We start from the raw sequence: 15108 nt of genomic DNA on the forward strand, positions 1-15108 counted from the left end.
TATGTACAGTATAATTACAAACTTTGATGAACACATACTCTGGCATTTTGAAACTATAATATAACAAATATCAAATTTAAAAACTGTGTTTCTCTGTATTTGAAAAAAAAGAGTATTATTAGAATAATACCGAGTAATAATTCATTCCATATGGCAAAATTGTATAATAACAATTGTCCATTCTTGATACATATCGCATAAATAAAACTATCGTGGAAACCTATTTACTTTTTTCTATGTATTTGTTATTCTGCTCTTTTAAATTTTAAAGACATCTACCTTTATTGATGTATTTCAGATGTTTTTATTAATGCCTGACTAAAGACCATCCGGTATGCTACTTAAATCGAGAGAAAAAAGAAGAACTTACACTTGGGAACTTCCTGTGCACACCCAATAGTAAGATAGGGGTGGCAGAATTTATGGACCACACGACGTGGTATTTTTAAATAGGATTTTATCCCTAAAGTAAATCTATTTGTACCGCGCATAAAAACGTTGCGACTACCCTTGTTTATTCAACAGAGTGCAACTCGATGTTCTTTACATTCGAGCTTCTAGATCTTTGAGAAAATAAGTTCTGAAAAATCTTTGATTCTTGGCTTTTATTTTAGTACGTTCAACATAAAATCAGAATAAGTAAACATTCGATAAAACGTAAAAATATCGTAATTAAACGTTACAAGATAAGCACATAGAGATATATAAAACACAGGATTGAGATATCTACACGTAATATTCCATACGTATACATACGTAATAAAACAACGCAAAATAAAAGGGAGTTAACAGGCATTTCATCTACATATCGGACAAATAGCACACATATTACTGAATATACAATATAACTTTATTAGATATCTTAAACATTTTTATTAGCAATGTATGAAATTTCTATATGGTTACTTAAAATATTTCGTGTATGTAAGTAAATCGTACATACATATTTACCCGTGAGTATGCATGTATATACGTACTACTATAATGGTAGTAGTATGTATATATTTTGTAATTTATATTATAATTAATTTATATATAATTATTAAGTGTATAAATTCGTAGCTCCACCGCGAAATTTAATGGAAATTTCGCGGAGAGTATTGAAACGGTACACAAGACGAGGGTTCGTTCTAGTAATGTTAGCTTTGTGATAAAAGTTGACTGGTCGTTAATCAAAAATTGAAAAAATCCTACGCACGGTCGTTTGTAGAAAATACGAATGTGCACGTATGCGATGCAGTATGTCTAAGTTATATTAAACGTCGGAAAAAATCAGTCGGTCGATTTAGTTTGTGTTCGAGATTTGCCATTTCTCGCTATACACCGCTCGACCTAAGAAAAACGTGGCAGAAAGTTTTCGAAAGGACTATTAAATTCGGAGATCTATCGCGTCAAGGAAGAATAATAGTTCAACGCGATATTCTCGCGGAAATGACCAATTCCATGCTCAGCGATTTTACGGAAAAATTCTGCGAATCAGCGAAATGCAAAAATCACCGACTTCGTGTCGATATTTTCAATTTTCGTCTCTATGTTTGACGAGAAAGAAAAGAAAAGGAGAGAACAGAATAACAGACGAAAGGGAACAAGAATAACGGAAGCGAGAAGAAAACGCGAAGCTAGAGGCTGTACATAAAGAACAGCTATGAACTCTATGAACACACGAAACTATTATACTAATATTTACAGGAAAAATTCACGTAGGTACAGGCGGTACATTCACGACGAAACAAGTTACACTAGTTTTCTTTTTGATTTTTGCAGCACAATCAGGATACAAACGATCACGGCCCTCGTGCACAATTAAATTAATATTATTCGTGATATTTTACAAGTTGCAAATTATAAGTTATCAGCATTAATAAATTGCCCTGTAATAGGAACGAGTTTAGTAATGAGCGAGAAAAAATGTGGGCCGCGGATATTTATGCAAATTCATATTTTTATTAACACAACTAAAGAATTACTAAATATAACGAGTGTTGCACCTTGAATATTTCATTTACTTTCGCATATTATGCGCATTCCGTGTCTCTTTGCACTTTTAATTTTCCCATATATACATAAAAATCCGCAGTCTACTAATGAGATAAATAAAATTCTGCAAGTAAGTTTAGCAATTAACAAGTAAAATTATAAAACAAACGTCTATATCCTACAACTTGTAACTTGTTAATTCATTAATATTATTAGTTGGTAAATAATTGTGCAAGGAGGCCCAGGAAACAGATCAGATAGGGGACGAAGAAAAGGTAAAAATGGCACAAACAGTGGACGCAGTCGTAAGCCGGTTTCATAAACGTACGTAATATACCCAAATTGCATGTAACGAAGTAATTATATATACGAACTGTGTCTTAGACGCTCGAGGAAAATGAAACGTCCGCGTCGATATTGTCTTAACTCTAATCTTAAGTAGTCTACAGGTTACTATAGCTCCATTAAACGTCAGATACATGAATACGCGGCTGAACTAGACAGGTGTCCTAGTGTTTGAGAAAGTATCGTTCGAATATACTGTTGGAATCTCGAGTGTAAATAGAGAATCGTTGTAATCGGGATAAATTGCTTTTGCGTTGTTATTCGGGGATTAATATAATAAATCAGCATTAATTTGCTCGGAATCGCGAGGTATCTCGTACTTCATAAACTGACAGCAGATTACGATACAGTTATCTCAAATTCACACTTATTCTCTGGGGAATGTTGGAAATTTAATCGCATGCGATATCGTCATTTGTAGAGCGGCGATCTACTTATTTTTTTGAAAGCTGAATACGTTAACGAGTGAAAAGAATTTCAAATATACGAACATACTTCAATAATATTTATAGAAGAATGCGGTGATCTTCATTTTCAATATCTATAATCGCCAATTTCCCAAAGATAACATTTTTCAGAATTTCTATAATTCGCCTAGCTGGCAATGTTTCAAGTCCAAGTACGTATTTGTATAATTAAGTTAATATCGCAATATAGGCAATATTCTGAACGAAGTATAAAATATTGCACGTCACTGATATATTCGACAGACTTTTCTCAAACACAGCAAGAAACCCAGGCGACACCGCCGCATTAGCATCGATGAAGACTCGAGTGAACGAGGGACCAGCACTCGAGCGATCGAGCGACGACGCCCGGTCATCATCATCTTCATCGTGATATGCGGCACGCTGTCGCGCTTTGGTTCGTTACGAAGCAGCGGAAGCTGCGTTCGAGAGAATCCCGAAATCGTTTAACAACTGTATTTTCTCGCATCGTTGTTATGAAACCGGCGGAGATATTATCGTAGACAGACAGATGGACAAAGTTCAAGAGACAGACAAGATAAAAGGAGCCGGGAGTAATGAACAGCAAAAAACAACGGACACTGAAGACGGACGTTTACGCGTCTGAGGAACGTGATGTGCATTCGACGTTGCGCAGCTCTTGTCTCTATGTACATACAAAAATAGCCGTCGATGGGGCGCGCCTCGAACGCATCGAGATCCCCGTGACACGAAACCGGAAAGGAAAAAAGGTAAAGGAGAAGAGAGGGAGAGAGAGAGGGAGAAAGGAAAAAACAGAGAAAGGAACACCGTGAAGAACGAAGAAGGAACAGAGGTAGGCCGTTTTTTGGTTTCTTCTCGCGCGACCTACCGGCTCTCCGTCTGCTCGAGCACAGCTTCCCTCTTTTTCATCTTTCTCTTCTTCGTTCCTTGGGCGAAATCCGTGTAACATGACTAACTACCATGACTAACGAGTCGGGCGAAATGCCACCGTGGAATCTTGGCTAACCGACCGGGAAAGTAGGTCCAATGAAATGCTCTCAAATCTAATATTTTGGCCTGTCAGAGGGTGGTCCGGTGACTCGCTTTTTCTTTTCTCCCAGTTCGTTCTTTTCATTTTCAGTTCCCCTTCTCTTCGTTTTTTTCTCTGATTGCTCTTTAATCTAGGTTTCCTTCGGTCGAAACTTCCCTTCTACTGGGCTCATTTTCTTTGCCCTGCTTTAGTCGTGCCTTCGAACGCTCGCTTAATCCGAATCGAATTAATCTGGGTGTAGCAGGCTGATCGAAATGGGACTAAGTTATGTATCACGTGGTGTAATCGGTTTAGGCGTATGCATGAAATTTATTCTCAGGTCATCAAGAACGTGGAAATATTACTTGTATCAGGATTGTTTGATTTAGGGAATATTACAATATTAGATATCTTTGTTAAATATTCTCATTTTTCTTACATTATTCTTATAACATTTCGATTAAATGTAAATTAACTATGTTTATGACTGCACGATATTGATCGAATTTCCTCGTTAAAACAACAATTTAATGCAAACATTTAAATCACCCAATCTGTATGTTCAACTTTCAACTTAAATTTCCTTGAAGTACTTTTACACGGTCATACACAATGAACTTGGCAATGTCAGACGTCTATAATTTTACATGCAGATTAATAGAACTCCGGACAGTTCGGGAAGTTTGACTCTATTGTCGTTGATCGGCGGAAAATGAAACGGGAATTGAAAAATCGCCGCGTTATCAAATCGCCTCTATACCTGGCGGATCTATTCTTGCGAGTAAGTTTCCGGCCTGGTCGTGACAATCGGTTGCGAACTTCGCTGTCGAAACTTGGAAAGTTTTCTGAAAGTGATGGACGGTCGGACGATAGTCCATGAACGGGAGAACCACGGCTTCTGGGTCAGTGGGACCGTAGCTGTTTTCTGTTTTCACTGTTTTCACCCTCGATTCGAGTCGACTGCCGAGGGATCGGCTGCTTCGGGGAAAATTAATTTTTCACAGCTGTCTGCCAGCCGATCACCGAGGGGCGCGGAAGTAATACGCGAAAGGGATCGTCGGATGTATTCTGACCGCTTTCACCAGCGCGTCAGGATCGCGTTCTTACAGGTGGCACGAATATTTCATTTGGCTGTGCTTAGCCATTTCCGATTCTTTATGTAGCCTGCTAGCTATCGGGACGATTCGATCGCGGCGTAAATTAAGCGGTCGAGCGTCGGGGGAACTGTTCAAATTCGGCCGCCCCGGTTGGATTCGCTCCGTAAATTCTATTTGAGCCCCTTTTCCGGATTGCGTTTCGTTCATTTGTACATCTTTGACATTGTGGGATGTCCCAGTATGTGTGTTTTTTTTTCTTTTTTTGCAAACCGATATTCATTGTGTGAGTAGAAATAAGAAAAAGTTCTGTATAAACGTAGCTTCTCGTAATAAACGTTCAATTTGGATTTTTGTATTCTTAAAATTTATCAACTGGAATTTTATTAAAACTTCTATTTAATACGGAAGATAACTGCGAGTGAAAATAAGAAAAAAATCGTTGTACAAATGGCCTTATAAATCATTTATCGGCAAGTTTGATTAGAATTTATAGATTTTGAAAATTTATTTATTAGAATTTCATTGAAATTTCTTCTTACTTTTACTCACAGAATATACTAATACCATTTTACGGGAGAAACCTAGAACACACGGTATAAATACATAGTATAGAGTCAAAGCTTTGTAGTGAACTTCAATGGAATACGGTTATTATTTATCGTTGGCAGTTCTTTTGCTTTTGGATTCCGTTTCGTATCCTGGTGTGTCAGGGTTTTCAAGTTTTATGCGAGTTTATTTCATACGGAGGTTATTCCATCGAGAATTTAACTCTCGATCGATGGACTCTATACAGGTCTGATAAAAATCGTTTTTACTACTTACGGACCCCTTGAAATCAGGTTTTAAGGAAAGCGTGAGATATTGGTTTACATTGCGCCCTGAGAGGTTTAAGGATAAATGTATCGCGAAAAAGGAGAATGACGATCGTAGATATTTTTCACAAAATAATAAGCCTATGGTAAATTGTTATTACCAAAATAACTTCTGTATCGATCCTATAAACGTAAATATGGCTTAACCGCTATAGCCTTCCACGAAATGATACACACACGCGATTTTAAATAATAAATTCATATATTTACGTTTGCATACTAATACTTGGATTATTTCACTAAATTATTGTAAAGTTATAGTTTTGATAAGAAGGTGTAATTAAATATAAAACGAATTAACTTTTAAGTTTCAACAATCGAATTTTATCTATTTTGTTAAAATCGAATGATTTTTCATTTTTCTCACAAGGCATCTTAAATTCTTAAGTAATTGAATTTATGTATGTATTATTAAAATAAAGTTATTCTTAAATAAAACTTAATTAACTCGAAACAATCGATTTAATCTACCATCCATTTAATCCTGATATTTAGATAGAAGATAAACATAATAAAAAATCGCCTAAGCCAATCGGACGTGACATTCTAAGAGAATAATACCGTTCGCTCTGACCTCGTTCCGCGAATCGAGGCGCTATTATTCCGATGGAATTGTTATTCCCGAAATCTTACAGCAATCCGAGGTTTTCGAGCGAGCGAACGAAGGCTCGGGCGAAGGTTTACCGTGGCGAATTGAATATTTAACTTTCAACCTTCTCCTTCGAGGAGCCATCGCGCTTGGAGACTTTAATCAGCAGGAATTCGATATTCCATTAAATTTCTAGACGCGTTGCGTTTCGAGGACGCGCACAACGACGGCAATACGCATACGGCCGAGTTATCCAGATCATCGTACTAACGGAGTCCGCGTAATAATCCTTGCGACACATTACGTGTCATGAATTACGATTTTCTGGGTGCACAATGTACATTTATGTAAATAAAAAATATATTTCCCTCCATAAGTCGCTGGACACTTAATAAGTTTAGGATAATTTCAATAGTTTAAACGAATTTACATTCCAAAATGGATTGCTTCTTAACTTAGATATCTTCTGCCAATTTCTTTTCTGTTTTACATATTTTATATTTTTTAGGTTTAAATTAAATATAGTAATTAACCTGTGATAATAAACGATGCAGGAAGAATAAATAAAATCTATTACGATTATTATTATAGGTCCAGTTACTTACGATTGAAAGCATACTCGTACACATTGATACACGAATTCGAAAGTTCGATCGATGCTTCGTGATGGATACGTACGCATGTTCTTGTTGATGCATCAAGTATATTTTTTTTCTCGTATTCAAAACGTAACATCTTTTCCAAACTTAACATCATAAATTAATAAATAAATATATATATATCATTTATATATATCATCACTATATATATATATATATATATAGTACGCTTAAGTCTGTATAAACGTGAAATTCTCGTGTCTAAATATACCTCGGTGCGATCGTAATGTGTTTCCTAACGGTAAAGGTCGCGTCTATTATTGCTTCAATTTACAATGTTCATCTGAAAACGGCCCTCTTCACTCGACTTCAGCGGGTTCAAGCGGAAAGGAAAAAGGAACCGTCCAGTTTTTACGAATTCTAACATTGTGTCTTTTGCTCCCTTCGGTGTATGTTTTAATGTGTGGTTATGCTTCGCGTGTGTGTTCGTTAATACACGTATCTGTAAGTGTGTGTATACGCCTTATACAAAGATATAAAGACAGATAAGAGAAAGATAAAGAAACAGCGAACGAAAGGATGAAGGAACGCGGATTTAACGACGCCCAGCGATCCTTCATTCTTTCAACTCGTTTCTTGCTTATGTAAATCGCTTGTGCTTGAGGTAGCCGACCGTCTCGCAAAAATCTTGTCAATGTTCCTCTAAAGGACGTGGACAGTTGTTCGAACGGGAAACGTGGACGAAGATAGACAGACAGTTAAAGGAATGACGAACGAACAAAGAGGGGAAAAGCGAAATTAGGGTTAAGAAAGGGACAGACAGATACACGTTTGGTGAAGACGCGAGTGAGAGAGGAAGAGTAATCTTGGGATGCTAGTCTAGGGAGGGTTTAAACGGACTAACGAGACGCTGCTTTGATTTGATTTGTCACTACGTTTAAATGCGAAATGAACGCCCGCCTCGGAACACGGCGCCCAGCATTTGCACTGAACCAACGGAATCCGACGCAATCCGTGAAAATAAATACGTTCCCGTAGCCTCCCTATTCCCAGTCCCTGTGTAATACAACGGTGGCCACGTTTATGCGCCGTACAATTTACATTCCGAGTCAGATTGCGTTCCCCCAGCGAAAATGCATTCTGCTGTTCTCCAGCGGCGCGACTATCTCTCGGAAGACATTTCATTTTCAGCTCGTCCACCACGAGTCTAGTCCACCATCTGTCCCCGTTTCTGCGCGATGGACGATGGAATGCTATTCTCTTGATGATGCTGAAGATTCTATGGTGGGTATAGTATATCCGTAGTCGAATGATTTCAACCGATCTACCATCCGCGAGCAACGCGTTAAATTTCATCGGACAGAGAGAAGGATCAGACAGAGAGAAAGAGAAAGAGAGAGAGAGAAAGAGAGAGTATGCCACGACTCCATGCATACCTCTTACGGACGACAGAATCGATACTTTCGGTGAAGGAAGGATTACCGTATCACGTTTGATCTTGGCCAATCAGTCAGAATAGATCCAGGCCTATTAAGGTCTTGTCCAAAGTACCCTCCTCCCTCCCTCTGTTCTCTGCTAGCTCGCAACAACGATAGATCTAGCGCGCGAGACTGTCGCTACTGGAATTTCTTCCGTAATCCCCGGACGTGACCGAAGTACAAGACGAAACTAGCACGCGTCACTAGGTAATCCATTTCCTCTATGAATCTTCTCCGTGGGATTCGGGAAGTATCTTCTCCCTGAACGAAGAGCTAGCGGCTCGGTTTCTTCGTGTTACGGATCTCGGTAATCTCCAGAGGGTTGAGAACCATCTCTGTTCTCACAGATCGGGCAGCGTTAAGGCGCTGCCGTTCTCTCAAACGAACACCACGTGAGGTTTTTGAGGAAGCGGCGGTTCGTAATCGTAATCGTACTCGTAGTCATAACCATAGTCCAGTCGGTGAACGTTCGATCTGGGAGCCGCGGGGCTCTGCATGCGATAAAGCGACAGCACTTCCGGTGGTTCGTCGCGAAGATCGGTAACGTCAGCCACCGCGTATACACCCTCTTCCGCCTGCCTGGTAAACGTCGGATCGGTGCCAGTATCGCGACGATTAGTCGTCGGTCTGGTGTACCTAGGCGTCTCGTAGATGTTCGTATCCTGCGGTTGCGGGCTTCTTTGTCCCGGCTTCCCGCGTGGAGTATCGTACGGGGTGTCCTCGTTCCGAGCCAACAGCCGTCTACTGTACGATTCCGCATTCTTGTCCAGTTCGTCGTTGTTCCTGCCCACGTAGACAAGGAATTCCGGTCGATTGGGCGCCGCGTACGCCAGACGTTTCTTCCTCTTGGACCGCGTCACATGCGCTATCAGCGCCATAATAGTCGCCGTCGCGGCTACACAACCGACTACTGACAACGACAGATAGAGAGGATTGAGCCGACACCGCAACGAACCCTCCGACAGAGCGATTAGGGCTTTCCCGGCGAATTCCTCGTCGGTACAGACGATATCGTGGGTATCTAACTCGAGCCTCGACTCGTTCCGCCGCTCTTCCGCTCTGATAACGTTCCACAGCCAGTGCACAGAGCAATTGCAGACCAGGGGATTGCCACCGACGCGAAGAGACGACAGGCCGTCCACAGGGAATTGCGTGGGCTGCAGGGTCGACAGGCTGCATCGACGTAGAGAGACCCATTTCAGATATCTGGCGCTATAGAGAACCCTTGCTGGCAGCTCTTTCAAACCTCGATTACCATCCAACGAGATTCGTTCCAGGTTCACGTTGTCAGCGAACGCTCGCGCGTGCACGCTAATGATCGTGCAATCGTTCAGCTCCAGACTTCTTAGCTCAAATAGATTGCGAAATCCACCGGCTTCTAAAGTACCTAATGGATTACGACTAAGAATCAGGTTCGATAAAACGTTCAGCCTAGCCAGTGCGGACGTGGGTACGGATGTCAGATTGTTTCCGGACAGATCTAGGTGCAGTAGGTCAGGTAGTCGATCGAACGCGTCGTCAGCGATATTCCTGATAACGTTGTTCGCCAGGTTTAACGATACTAATAAGGGCAACGACGGCAACGAGTCCCTGTCAAGCTCCTGGATCAAATTGTCGGATAGGTCGACGTTCTCCAAGCTCGGAGCCAGAGCTAAATTGTCGGTGGGGATTTCTAACAGAAAGTTACCGTGCAAGATCAACGTGCGGATTTTGTGCAGATTCTTTAATAATCCTTCTGGCAAACTGGTGATCGAGTTGTCGCTTAGATTCAAGATTTCTAGTTCACTGGTGGTTTTGAACGCTTGCTCGTCCATGTCGGAGATATTGTTGCTGGCTAAGTTTAATTCCTTTAAAGAGTCTAAACCTTGCAAAGAATTCTTGGCCAAGGCTCTGACAGCGTTACCGCTTACGTTCAATGTGATCAGATTCTTTTGGAAGACGAAATTGTCCGAGCCCAACGTGTGGATAGCGTTCGACGTGAGATCAAGCGTTTCCAGGTTACCGTAGAAACCGAACGACAGGTGAATATTGCCGACACGATTGTTGGACAGATCCAAGTGTCTGATCTCCGGGTTCAATTGGATCGGAACGACCTCGAGGCTCGCGTAAGCACAGGACGCGTGCAAGCTCTCGTCGTCGCAGTGGCATTGCGTTGGACAAAGACCGTTTGCCATCACTGACATCGCGACGGCCAACGCTATCGCGGTTGGCAGCGTCGTCGTCGACGGTCCACGTGATGCCATTCCATATGAACTCCTCCTCGACTGGAACTGCCCTGTAACATTGTAATAAAACAATAATATAGTAAATAAATCAACAAAATAAAATTCAAGTAGACGTAGGTAATAAATTCAAAGTAAATTTTTTAGTAAAAGTAAAGTCGTTTCTACTACTACATAGTAGTAATTTATTTCGACGTTTTTGCAAAAAAAAGTGGCCTTGTTTTTACACTTATCTTCTGTATCTTACATTCCCCCTGTTTTCTACCGAACCTAAAATTTAAATTGCTAATTAATGTATAAAATATAAATTCTATATAGTCGCGGTAACGTCAGATTGCTAATAAAAAAAAAAATTCACTTTAAAATATCTCTGGCTCAATCAAGCTCTAACATGTTTGTATGTAATTGAAACGAGTGTTTGTCGAGGCTGCTATTGTCCGCTGGCAAAGCACAGAGACGTAAAACTCGGCTGAACTTGTAATCACGGTAGACATCGTAAATTCGAAACGAGTCATTATTTTTCTTTCATGGTTGCCGAGGAAACAACCCAACTCGAAGGACTTTCCCATTCAATAATTTCCACGTAATTTCATTAAGTAGTTACTAAAAAGGGCTATATTTTCAACCAATTAATGAGATAAAATCAATCTGAATATAAATATTTTTGAAAGACCCCTGAAAGGAGATATAAAGCGAATGACTGATAGAAAATTATTAGCAAATTTTAAATATTAAAGATATTAAACATTTACAAATTTCTATAATTTTGTTATTCAGTTATTTTGTAAGAAATAATTCAGCAGAATTTTAGTCGTTGACCCTATTTTAGACGCGTTATCTGCAACAGCTTTCATTAATAATCAGGAGAGAGTCTTGTAACGAATTAAACAAGGCTGCCAGCAAATTCTAGTAACAGCTGGATATGTTAAAAGAATAAGACTTGTTAAAATACATGGTGGTCATTTGGAACACCTGCTGCCACAGATAAGCGAACGCGAGTTACTGGAAAGCAAAAATGATAGTTTTCAAGTACCAGATACAATTTCCAAATGAGTCTCACATATTATGTTGCAGCTTGTAGACTGTAACGTAACTACCCCATTTGAAATGAATATTCAGAGAAACATGGCAAAAAATCTCATACAAATGGTAATATCAAAATAAACGCCTGCAATTTATGAAACAATGAAGGTTTAATTAGGGAATGTTATCGTATAATGTATCTATATAAGTGTGAAATGAAAAAGGAAAAGAGAATAGTGCAAAAAATGTTATTCTTGCCAAAGATCGTGTTAAAAGCTTTGTGAATTTTTCTTTTATTTATAATATCATTTTATTAAAAACATCTACATTAACAGAGTGTTTATATATAGAAAACAGTTCATGACACTGCATGGGATTGACAACGCGTGTAGCCGACAGTTTTGCAGATTTGATGCCGGAGAACATTTTACACAAAACTGACTGAGTTTAATACAGAAAAAAATACACAAATAAATGAAAATAAAAAAGGAACTGAATAATTTCTTGTATTTTTAAACATTTTAAATCGGTGTTTTAAATATATCTAACGTTGTTTTGTCATTACTTTCAGCGATATGCTGCGCGAGAGAAAATTATGCTCTTTGTAAGATGAAGAGATCGTGCTTCGTTCCAGCGCTGATTCAAATTACCCGAGATACGGTTCACAAATTACAGGCGCAAATTCTAAGAAAAGTAATAGAAATCCAGCTTATGTATATACAGAGAGAAAGAGAGATGGAGTGAGAGTGTGTATGTGTGCGTGTGTGAGAGAGAGCGTATAAACGGAGTCATGGTACTGTAATAAAATAGGTAGTACCGTAACGTAAACGAAGGAAAATGGGATCGGCACAACGGTATCTTAATATTGATTACCATCAGCAAATCAATATCATGGTATGCACGTTTATAGAGTTATTAAATTATATATAAGTACACATTCGACTTTTGCTCATAAATTTCTCATTCTCATTGCCATTCCGTGTATTTCCCCCCACTGCGCTGCCATCAACGAGATAATAGCGTCCAGAGACACTTAAACAGCTTGACCAACTACATGAAAAAAAGGGAAAAAATAGCACGAGTACTACAGGCCGGTTATAACCAACGCCTCCGCCATTTTATCCATTCGAAGCACGTCGAGCATTCTCAATATGCTAAACATCGAATCAATTTTCCTTTTTTTTTTTATCCACCGACGATCGAATCGCGCCTATTGGAAACAGTCCACGTAGAAACTGGCTGGCCTGTCTCTCCCTTTATAAAATGAATTCAACAACATGTCATTGGTCCAATGCCAGAAGGCCAGCTCACCACACGTATACATAGTCGCATACGGCAACTAAAAGAACCTTAGAATCGTACCCTAAGTCCGCGAAAGTTTCGAGTTACGCGACCACTCAACTTTCTATAGCCATAGTCGCCGTTTTCCTATACTTTCCCTCGGATAAAGACGTTTTCCCACGATTGCTTATGTTTGAATCGCAACTCGCTAACTTCCGTCCCATCCCCAGCAACGTCCACCTTCCAACGTGATTGTCGTTCTTTGCTATTGTGTAATAGGAACGTTGTCTACCATACCACGAGAGCCAGTGCTTTAATATTGAATAGAGACCTATAACCTTTAATGGTTGCGCGTAAGTTGTTGCACTTAAAATAACCTTTCCTCCTTTCGTTATTGCATACTGGTCCGCAATATAATACATACACGCAGGCTGTGGAAGAGCGGCTCTTCCGGTTGGCGCGCTCGCTGGTTGGCCGTTGTAATTATGTAAACGATATTCCCCGACCGGAGGCGTTGGGACCGGGCTAAACAGTTTCGCGAAATAAAAAGCCCCGGTCCACGGACGAGGCTTTGTAGCGGGCGAACAAGCCGCGAAAGCGTAACCACCCTTCACGTTCCAACGGTTCGCCGCAACAAACTCGATGCAACGAGTTTATTTACGGACACCTGCATGTTCAATTCGTGTTCAGATTTTGCCCGTCCAGCGTTGCGTCCGGCTACTCCGTCGTGTATAATACATCGTACACGTGTGTGTATGTATGTACATATGTATGTTGGTATTTACGCAGAATAGCGAAGCATTTGTGTGTTAACTTTTTTCCATGCACTGCAGAATAAATAACATTAGTCCCTCGTGGGGAATACGGCGCGAAAGGAACAATGATAAGCAGCGAGGAATAGTTTCAAAAGCGAATCGCGTGAGCCTCGTTGCCGCGGCCGCTTCGAAAATTAACAAGCCGATAAAAACTTTATTCGACCGGTCGTTTTTATTATCTCGACGGTGTGTGAACGCGCGCGTGTACATGGCGAATACAGAGCTGTAAAGTTGTTCGTTCGAGTACTCATCATCGGGAATAACTGGGAAAACCGAACGCGAAATTTGTTCGAATTGCTCGGCCAGTTTTTTCTTTTTCTTTCTTTCAGAGGTAGCCTTTTAGCGATAGAACGGTTTGAGTTTCCTCGAGGACGCGCGGTTAAGCGGGTTCTTCTGACAGTGTCTCTGAATATTTCTCGAGTCGCGATTCGCTTTTGATCAAGTCAACCTGCGGTCACCGGCATTTACATTTACGTTGAAAACATTTTTAACGCTAGAATAAACATGCTCTAATGTGTACTTTAACCGAGGGAACTATAGAAAACACTTTGCGACTGAGAAGTTAGAAAGTCGAGGATTAAATTAAAAATGAAAAGCGTGGTGTATACGAAAACGAAAGAAGCACCAAAATTGTGGAAGCCTTGTGGTGGTAACGTGTTACGCGTTTGAATTTCGAGAAGTTATCGATGTAAGTTCGGCGTTGAAAAATAATGGCGATCAGCGGATATCAGGGACGCCTGACGCCTAATCGAGCCAACGAGCAGCTTTTAATCTGAATTTTGCTGGTAGAACGCTTTTAATTTGATTACGAACGCTTGAGAGTGATAAATAGTTATGGAACGAGATAACTACGGAAATTGCACGAGAATTATTGAATATTTACTTTCCAAGACCGAATTCGCTGGATTCTGGGGAACAACGATGATCTAAAACTAATTATGCGAGTTTAATTAAATCAATGAACGTCTATTTGAACATTTATATCTTTATTATGCTTGCGGTTAAACAATAAATCGAAATAAATAGAAATATGTATTTATTCCGATCAATTTTCTTTTATAGAATGAGATATTTATTGTTCGTATAATTATAACAAATTTTTTAACTTTTTAAATCAATCTTCTAAACTAGGAAAATGCTTAATCTTTTTTCCACGATGTCTATTTTAAAGATACTTGGAAATATAGACAAACTGGTTGTTTTGCATCCATTGTAAATCTTCTTATTGTTAGTAATATCGCAAAGGTTTCTAACTTTGAAAGTTACTTCAACCCAGCCTACAACTTCAAGTCCAGAGCCATTTCATTGATTCGATGAATATTTTCTGACTAGTCTTCTACCGACTCTTCAGA

General features: G+C 39.8%; 1 protein-coding gene across 1 annotated transcript in view; it reads right to left on the reverse strand.

The window, feature by feature from the left end:
* Positions 1–5932: 5932 nt before the first annotated feature.
* The window catches only part of LOC117239505 (carboxypeptidase N subunit 2-like), a 31730-nt gene continuing 22554 nt past the window's right edge, over positions 5933–15108 (reverse strand). Inside the window, exon 2 of the mRNA XM_033505113.1 lies at positions 5933–10690. Within this exon, the coding sequence (XP_033361004.1) occupies positions 8793–10658 (1866 nt within the window). The 5' untranslated portion in view covers positions 10659–10690 and the 3' untranslated portion in view covers positions 5933–8792. The remainder of the gene's footprint in view (positions 10691–15108) is intronic.

This window comes from Bombus vosnesenskii, unplaced genomic scaffold (assembly GCF_011952255.1).
Source record: "Bombus vosnesenskii isolate JDL3184/JDL3185 unplaced genomic scaffold, Bvos_JDL3184-5_v1.1 scf7180000014105, whole genome shotgun sequence".
Lineage (NCBI taxonomy): Eukaryota > Metazoa > Arthropoda > Insecta > Hymenoptera > Apidae > Bombus > Bombus vosnesenskii.